The sequence below is a fragment of the Chrysochloris asiatica genome, unplaced genomic scaffold, assembly GCF_000296735.1.
Source record: "Chrysochloris asiatica unplaced genomic scaffold, ChrAsi1.0 scaffold00132, whole genome shotgun sequence".
In the NCBI taxonomy this organism is placed as follows: Eukaryota; Metazoa; Chordata; class Mammalia; order Afrosoricida; family Chrysochloridae; genus Chrysochloris; species Chrysochloris asiatica.
This window is the reverse complement of record NW_006408650.1, coordinates 2,633,849-2,643,427: the sequence shown is the minus strand read 5'-3', so window position 1 is coordinate 2,643,427 and position 9,579 is coordinate 2,633,849. Positions and strand designations below refer to the sequence as shown.

The window sequence follows — 9,579 nt, the reverse complement described above, 5'->3', positions numbered from 1 at the left end:
TTAAGTCCTTTTCTCTGTGTGCTTGGTTATGTGTTGTTAAGTCCTTTTCTCTGTGTGCTTGGTTATGTGTTGTTGTGTTGCTGGTATTTATTTCTGCGTTACCTAATCTGCCACGGATAGCCTCCAGTGCAGTCTTCATCTCACATATTACCATTTCATCTCTTTAAGGTTAAATTGCGTCTTTATACTTTCCGTGTCTCTATTTAACATGAGCCCTGGTATGGTGCTGTAGGATCAGCACTGGACTGTTAACCACAAGGTCAGCAGTTTAAACCCATCAGCTGCTCTCGGATGTCCTATAAGGGTCGTTAGAAGTTGGAACCAACTCAGTGGCACTTAACAACAACAGCTATTACTTAGCATGCTCTGTCTTTCCTGTAGTTTTTAAACGTAAAAATTAGAGTTATAAAAACGAACTTTTTTGTGTAAATTATAGCATCTGTGTCGTTTCTTGGTTGGTTTGGATGGATTGATGTATCTTCCTCATTGTTGGTGTTCAGTACCTTTGAGTCTGTTCCAATTCACAGCGACCCTATGCACAACAGAACAAAACCCTGCCTGGGCCTACACCTCTCACAATCGGTGTTACGTTTGAGCCCGTTGCTGCTGCCAGGGTGTGAGTCCATCTTGTTAGTCCTTTTTTTTTTGCTGACCCTCCACTTCACCAAGTATAATGTACTTCACTAGGGACTGGTCCCTCCTGGTAACATGTCCAAAGTATAAGAGATGAAGTCTGGCCACCCTGGCTTCCAAGGCGCATTCTGGTTGTACTTCTTCCAACACAGATTAGTTTGTTCTTGCCAAAACCTTAAAGTCATCAGTTCTTCTACGGTCTTTCTTATTCACTGTCCAACTGTCACATGCATATTGAAAATGCCATGGCTTGGGTCAGGATTACCTTAGTTTTCAAACTAACACTTTAATGAGGTCTTGTGCAACAGATTTGCCTAATGCAACACATTATTTAATTTCTTGACTACTGCTTCCATGAGTGTTGATAGTGCATTCAAGCAAAATGAAGTCTTTGACAACTTCAGTCTTTTCTCCATTGATCATGATGTTGTTTATTGGTCCAGTGGTGAGGATTTTTGTTTTCTTTACATTCAGTTACAATCCATCCCGAAGGCTGTGGTTTTCCACATTATGTATCATATTTTCCAACCTCTTTGTACGCCTGGTAGCTTTTTATTAAATGCTAGACATTGTGAATCTTACCGTGCTGGATATTTTCTCATTTCTATAAATTTTCTTTGTTTTGGAATACACTTAACTTTTTTTGGAAACCATGTGACCTGTCTAGATTTTGGTTTCAGGATTTGCTGGGGAGAAGCGGAGCCAATGTTTAGTCTGAGGTTACTTATTCCCCACTTCTGGGATAAGATCTTGTAAGTCCTCTATCCACTGTTTCTTGAATTATGGGGTTTTCCAGTCTGGCTGGTGGGAACATGCACAACTCCCACCTTGAGTGGGGTTGCTCATTCTTAGGTTCCTTCCCTGACCTCAGGTAGTTCCCTCACACACATGTACTGATCCGTACTCTGCAGACCTCCAGGGCCCACTCTCTGTGTAGCTCTGTCCACCCTGGTACTGTGTCCTGATGGCTGTAGGTGTCTTGGTCTCCCTGGACTCTTGAGTGTTGTGTCCTTCATCCAGAGAGCCCTGGTTTCATCTCCGTTCCCCTTCTCTGCATGGCAGCCTGGAAACTCTCTGAAGACAGGTGTTGCTGTTGTCAGGTGTTGCTGAGTTAATTCTGACTCAGCAGCCCTGTGCACGATGGAAGAAGGCACCGCCCACTCCTGCACCGTCCTCATTGGTCCAGTTGAATCCACTCTTGCTGCCAATGTGCCAATCCATCTCACTGGGGTCTTTCTCTAGTTTGTTGACTTTCTACCTTACCATGCATAATGCCCTTCACTAGGGACCGGTCCCACCTGATAATATGTCTGAAGTAGGAGAGATGAAGCCTCAGCATTGTTGTTTCTAAGGAGCTCTTCAGCTGTACTTCTTCCCACACAGTGAGCTGGGACAATTGTAAACTTACCTCATCTGCTCCCTGTCTCAGAGAGATCAGAGCCCTTCATACCTAGAACTGTGGGCCTTGAAAACAGTTATTTTATTTATTTTGCCTGTCAGGGAGCCTGGAAATTGTGTCAGGCAGGAGAGTAAACATGGTCTCCCTGTTATTTTATCTTAGACAGAAACAGAAGTCCTCATAACCTTTTTTAGTATGATGACTTTAACCTTCACGCGATCAGTTTTTATAATACTCATTTACCAAGTTTCTTGAGCTATAGAGTCAAGAGACATATTCAAAGTATTTTCAGGCCAGCTGGATGCTGTAACTTCGAGTTTCACTGTGGTCATTGAGTGGACAGACCATCTGTCCTTAACACAGCAGTGCTTCTGAATGGGAGGAAGATCAGCTGGGAGGATTGAGTTCCGAATGTTTTCAGTTTGACTTTGCTTTCTTTCCCCCCTCCCTTTTACACACTCACTCTGTGGTTATTCTGCCCATCAAGATTAGCCTTCTGTGGTAGAGTGTTTAGGACAGATAGGTTTTGATTACCTTTCATTTTTCTTTTCTCTCTTAGATTGGCATCAGTATGATGATATAATTTGCATGAAGCCTCCTGGTCCGTTGCAGAGGTTCTGGGATCATGTCACAGACGGTACAAGGAAAAAACTGGTGAAGGGGAAGCAGATTGCAGCTAGATTCATGCTGGACAGCATCTTCAGCATCCTCCAGACCTGGGATGCCATCAACCTAAAGAGCTTTTTCACCCAGTTCCTGCAGTTTTATACTGTTACCCGAAATCCAACAGTCTATGAAGGAGGACCACAGCCTTGGACCTCTCTGCAGTATGGAGAGAGTGAGGTATTGGTTTCACTTCTGTAACCAGCACCTCCATGCTGGGAATGGGCATGTCCACTTTCTGGGCAGTCATCATCACCCAACCTGCTACTGGCCAGTTGGCTTCCATAACCTGGTGGACTGGGGTACAGATGGGGGCAGGTGGACCTTTTAGTCCTTCACTCCTATTGTCCCTATTAGGGAAGAACACTCTATGTTCTTCCTCATTCTAGTTGTCCCTCCTGAGTATGTTCTGCCTGCCCATCCTTTTCCTAACTGCACCAGTAAATCTTGACCCATGGTGTCACCTGATGTTGGGAAGAAAGAAGAAATTCACATCCCTCACTGCACTCACCCTACACACTCTGGTGGGGTCCAGGTCGATTCTGAGACAGATCAGCAGCCACTAGGAGGTGACAGCTGAGCCTCATTGGTGTCAAGGGCCCCTCCCTCTACCTTGCAGGGTTCTCTGGAGAGCACCACTGGCCTGGCTCCTGCTGCTCAGAACTTGCTGGACAGGCAGGGGGTGGACAGACTCCCTTGCAGGACTCTTCCTGCCCCTCGGTGGGGTGGGGGGTGGGGCTTGGTCCCATGCCTAGCTGATTCAACACAACACTGAGGGTAGTGGTGGGGCAGCTCCTGACTCTTCATGATGAACTCAGTGCCCTGGTTCCACTGTCTCCTTCTCTCATGGGATCAGGTGAAGAGTGACCTGTGGAGCTATTTGAAAGAGAAGGTGGCTCTTCTTCAAGAAGGAGGCAGCAGGGGCCCTCAGCCTGATGACTGGCCAGTGAGGAGTAGACTGAGGATGGGCCTCATTGCCCTGTTCGCAGTGGAAGAGTTTTCACTGCCCGTGTCAGAAGGTGACCTGTTCTCTGTGTGCTCCCTTCTCTGCTTAAATGCCAACTCACCTGAGACCTTTGACCGAGACTTACAGCCTGTCCTCGGAACATCTCCAAGGTACTTGAAAAGTGGGGAGGGGTTGAAAGGTTTTATAGCTGCTTGTAATGATTTTATCTGTCACTCACAGCTGCATAATCACATACATGGAGTAGTAGTGGTGTGTGCCCTGAAGCACTTCCAACTCAAAGCATTTCTGGGGCTATAAATGTTTACAGGAGCAGAAAGCCTCATCTTTCTCCTGCGAAACAGCTGGTAGTTTTGAACTGCTGACCTTGTGGTTCACAGCCTGATTCGTAACCACTACGCTACCAGAGCAATAGTGTTCTGTAATTATAGGAAAGAGAACATATGTTGCCTGTATGCTTGACCCTTAGATTTTTTTTTTTAAATTTAAGGTTTGTATTGTGGATTGAGTGAAAGTTTACAGGGCACATCATCAGTTTCACATTCAACAATTCATATAACTTGTTTCATTACATTGATTATAATCCCCTCCATATACCATCAGTTAAAAGTATTTCTCTCTATCCTCTTTAGCTTTTTTTTTTTTTTTTGAGGCGGGGAATAACTTTGCCTTTTTGGAATTTACAGTCTCGGCTTCTAGGGAAGGTTTTTACATTTATTTGTGGATATCCAGGGCTCATGTATGAGATTTCTAGCAAGCATACTGAATAATCAGGTGAGGGCCAGTTTGCTATGTCTGCTAGGTGACTAAAGTCTGATCCTCGGAGCCTACGGTTTGGACGGTCTGTAGCGCTTAGGCCCATTGACCCTTAGATTTTAAAAGTTGCTTTGTACTCAGATTTATTTTTGCGAGACTTTCCAGGTTCAAACCCCAGGTATGCCATGTGAGACCCTTGGTGAATGATTTAATCGCTCTGACTCTCAGTTCCCTCACCTGTCAAGTGAAGATAGGAATGAGGCCTTCAGAGTTTGTCGTGGGGCTTCAGAAAGCTGGCAGATTCAGTGCTTGACACGTTAGAACTGGTTCCCCAGAGTACCCTGTCTCCCAAGTTATCTGCTGAAAAGACGTGCTCCCCAGTGCCTTACTGGTAGAGTTCCTCCATGCCAGGCGTTCCAAGCCTTAAGCTGTAAGTAGTGTTACTTCCCTGTGTGACCCCAGGCCCTGCCATGCTCAGCCCCCTGTGACATGCCTTCTCCCCTTTCTAGATGGAGAGAGTACTTGGTGAACCTGTGCCGAAGGTGCATGAATAAAAGGATGAACTGCTGGGTCCTCACGCTTCCGGTGCTGCACCACTGTGGGGGGCCGGCCCCCCAATGGAAGGACATCCCATCAGAGGACACATGGGCGGCCCTAGAAGGCCTCTCCTTCTCACAGTTTCGTGACAAAGAATCAAAGCAGTAAGTAAGCACTTCTCCACTCAATCTTGGAGTAACCTTGGAGTCATGATTAACACAGAATGCTTTGAAGGTCCCAGTGAATCTCCTATGTCTAAGTAGCCAGGTGATAATGCCTCCTCTAAGGCTTGGAACATGCCAGAACTCAAGAAGGTAAACAGGACCTGCAATATGGAGACAGAATTGTTCACATTATGACAGAGACGTTTCCTGCCTTTGGTCCAAATGTGTATAAGTGGGTGCTGTATGTGATAGGAAAGAAAAAAACCAAATGTTAATTGTTTTACATGGTTTCCTGTCGGACAGCATTGTCTAAGTGCTGTTTTCAATATAGTGTTTGCTTCGTCTCTTTAAACCTTATCAGCAAGTCAATCTTTCCTTTCTCCTCTTCAGTCAGAAGTCTCATATTTACTTTTACCCCTCGCCCTCGCGAATCCTAACCCAATCTTACAACAGCTACCGTTACAGAAGATTCAAAAGTTAATTTCTAGTTTCATGAGGGGAATCATTTCTCCTTCAGATCTTTATCTCTGGCTTGGGGACCTGGCCCAGCCCTCTCCTTACTTTCCTCTGAAGAGGGCTAACACTGTAATCACTGTTCCACTTTTCCCTTGACAAGGGGGTCTTGTTCTAGCCTCTTATTTACTATCTTATTCACAGTAGATACCATGATTCTGGCTTTCTGTCTGTTTTTACTCTTCTTTCTTTACAAAAACTTTCTGAGCTTCTCTTAACAATCTATCACCTCAATCTTTTTGCCTTGGTCTCCGTCCTTTAAGGCAGAACATCTTCAAAACGGATTTTGCTCCCCCTACTGACCAACAAAGAGCATAGCCTCTTTGTTCTTTTTCTGAGAAGGCCGAGTTCTAGCGTTTACAGGAAGGACTAGGGCCTGGCAGACCCAGTCCTCATTGGAACCAAATTGAGACCAGAACACAGATGGTGAATGGATTCGTTCTTTTGGCCAAATAAAACAACAATATTTGTATCTTTTTCCTGGGTTGGGGGATTATCCCCTAAAGCCCTCAACATTCTCCCCAAAGGACTGACAGGAGGAATATCTGTGGGAGTCTCTCCTGATCCCTTCTTCCTGAGGCCTAGAATTCCGTTCTCCATTTTCTTTTGGTCTTGGTGTCTGAGTTCCTTTGCATACTCAACCTCCCTAAGTTTCCCCATGTTTGGGTACTCAGGGAGATTTCTTGTATACAGTCCCGAGATTTCACTTTGTCCTTCTCCGACCGGATTGGGACTCTGCACTCGCTTCGCATCCAAGATGGGTCTCAGACACACAATGACCCCTGAAAATGCCTGACCATCAGGACAGTCCTTACAGTCCAGTTTTCCTGCCCTGTGCACAGATTGCCTGGTCACTGCAGTTACTCTCCTCTCAGTCCTCCGTGTCTCTCTCACTAATTCAGATCACCTTTCAACAGTCTCGGGCCTTTTTCTGGCTCACGTTGGGAGGCAATCAACCCTATGGAGTAGGCCACCAAAACCAAGGTTGCACGTGTCTCCTTTTCTACCAGGGCTGCTGCTCCAAGTGTTAGAAATGAATCCCGATGTCACGTAAAAGACACTTGGTGAGACTAAATTACTTTGGCAAAGCAAAATTTACTCCTGCAAGACAGTCCGTGCGCAGGCCAGGGAGCACACCAAGTGGACAGTCCACTCAGGTTTTTAATCCCTGATGTGAGTCTCAAGGCTGTGTCTCACCCTATTGGCTAGGGTTTTGACTGCACAATCTTTTCCCTTACCTGGTTGGCTAGTTCAAATTTTAAAGGGCACATTCCTACTATAGGAAAAGAAAAAGAAAGTGATCGTAAATTCCTTACTCCAGGAAGTAGTTACAAGAAAAAGAAAGCGATCATAAATTCTTTACTCCAGGAAGTAGTTACAAGAAAAAGAGAGAGATCATGAATTACTTACTCCAGGAAGTAGTTACAAGAAAAAGAGAGAGATCATGGAAGCGAGAGAAAGGAGAAAGGTCACCGAATACAATGAACAGAAAAAAGAAAAAAGATTTTTTTTAAGACTTTTTCATTCTTTTCTTCAAATTCTGCAAGGAGATGTTGACTTTAGTGTTCATATGTTTCCAGGTGAAAAAGGTTATTTTGGTATGGGGGTGGGGGTTGTTTGGATAGGGCTGTTTCTATGAGTTTTAGAACTAATTCTCATATACAGGGTATAATACAGCATCCTATTAGTGTTAATACGCCAAATACGGTAATTAGAGAGGTGAGGACTGAAGTCATAAGCTCTTTCCATTTCCCGAATCATTGTTCCATGATATTAGAAAAGGGGTCATCTATGCCTGAATTTTCAGCGAATTCATTAGCTAAGGTGGTCAGCCTTCGTAATGCTTCAGTAATGGTACCATCAGGAGCTGCATTATTGGGAATGCAAGTACAACATTGGACTCCAGTCATAACATATATGCCCCCTTTTTCCGCTAATCTCATCTCTAGGGCTAACCTGTTTCTCCAGGCCATTTTGCTAGTAGGTCCTAATTGTTCTGCTGTTCCCTTTATAGCATCCCTGGTACAATTTACAAATCTTTGTTGATTATAATAGATGTAGTTAATCCAGTCCACATTTTTGTTAATGGTTGACCACCAGAATAGTACAGATTCAAACCCTGCAGCTATTTGGTTTCTTGCTTTGAATTCATTGGGCACCCCTCTGGGAACTCCTATACTGCCTATGTAAACATGGGGATCGAAAGACCCATGGGGAGTAGTTACACTTCTTTTGGCTTTATGCCTGTCTCCTGTAGTTGTTGGTTGATGGAATGCCGGGGTGAAAGGATGGCCAATGGCACCAGAGAACAGGTGCCACTCCAATTTACCAGTAAAGTCCCGAATAATTGTTTCCCGCAGTACCACCAGACATTTGCTCATAGAATATTTTGGAGCTCTCCAAAGAGTTTGTGCATGCTGCATCCCGTCAGGTTTCCGATGAACATCAAATTCCCCCCATGTCTGGAGAGACACGAAATGAAATTGACATTCGAAGCCAGAGGCTTAATGGTCCTCGGGGGCTGACCCATAAGACCCCTAACATTAGGAAACAGTCGTGACAATGAGTTACAGGATTCCTTGTCCCAGGCTATGGAGTCCTGGAAGAAAGCAACCATACAGTGCGTGCCCTCAGGGTCTGAGGACCATCCGAGTGGAAAGGGGACCACTTGGGCTTCCGGTCTTCCTGTTGCACAGGCATTAACAACAATCGCTCTTATTTACAGTGTATTTAATCCATGCCAACCAAGCATTGGCATCCCCATAACTTATTTCTATAGCTATAGTGTGTCTTAGGTCTTTAACTTCAGTAACTGTTATTTTGGAAGGGTCATTTCCCGAACTTAAGTGGGGGGTACCAGATCCAAATAATTTCTAGGATTCTGGGTTTGAGTTCTATCTTTAGTAGATGTAGGGCTTTTGTTTTGTTTAATTAGTATTAGAGAGAAGACCCCTATAGGATCCTTTCCTGTAACATCGGCCCCCAACCCATAATCTCCTATTATTGAAGGTTCTCTGGTCATGGTTTTGGAATTATTTATAATTAAAAGTAATGGGTGCATTGTAAAAGTTTACAGTTATGGGGGGTAGGTCCTCGTACAAGTTGGATTTTGTTCTTTAGTGCTCTCATAGAGTGTGTAGAGGGTGGGTTATAAGTCCACCCTCAATATTGGGTGGTCCCACCACACATCATTCCAGTCATTCCAGGGGCTCTTTAAGGCACCATATTTATATTTACACCCCACTGCTCTGAAGGGGCCAGAGGTATTTATCAACATTAGACAATTGCCTCTGAGACTCCTCTTGTCCACATGGGATGATAGAGCAAGCATCAAACTGAATAGTCAGAGGAGAGTTGGCCTGAGTTATGTTAATGGTAAAATGTCCTTCAGTAAGGGGAGAAAGAGAAAGAAAAAGATAATTAAATCCTTTTGAAAGATAATTTGGTAGGAGTGGGTCCTGGGATCACAGTCCATTTTTCCTGAGTAAGTAGGGGGGCTTTCTTTACCCGTGTGTGGTGAGTCCAGCCTTTTTCTGCTGTACGAACTGCAGTTTTTGTGGTTAAAAGCATCAGATAGGGTCCTTCCCAGGTTGGCTCCAATTTTTCTTCTCTCTCGCTCATGATTAATACGTAATCACCAGGTTGATGAGGATGTACCAGGAACTCTAAGGGAGGTGTCTGCACCAGGAGACCCTTTTTCCTAAGAGAAAGTAGGGTGGTAGGCAAGCCAAGTATATAGTTTTAGAGGCACTGATCCTTTGTCTCAAAAGTAGGAAGGTCAGTAGTAGAGCTTAGGTAGGGTAACCCATAAAGTGTTTCGTGTGGGGATTGGCCAATAGCTCTTCAAGGGACTGTTCAGATTCTTAAAAAGGCATTTAGTCCAAGGTAACTTAGTTTCTAAAATTAATTTAGTAAGCTGATTTTTCAGAGTTTGATTCATCCTTTCTACT

General features: G+C 44.4%; 1 protein-coding gene across 1 annotated transcript in view; it reads left to right on the top strand.

Moving 5' to 3' along the window:
- The window catches only part of RNF213 (ring finger protein 213), a 129,583-nt gene that overhangs the window by 28,999 nt on the left and 91,005 nt on the right, over positions 1-9,579 (top strand). Inside the window, exons 8-10 of the mRNA XM_006869642.1 lie at positions 2,592-2,875; positions 3,552-3,811; positions 4,925-5,116. Of these exons, the coding sequence (XP_006869704.1) occupies positions 2,592-2,875; positions 3,552-3,811; positions 4,925-5,116 (736 nt within the window). The remainder of the gene's footprint in view (positions 1-2,591; positions 2,876-3,551; positions 3,812-4,924; positions 5,117-9,579) is intronic.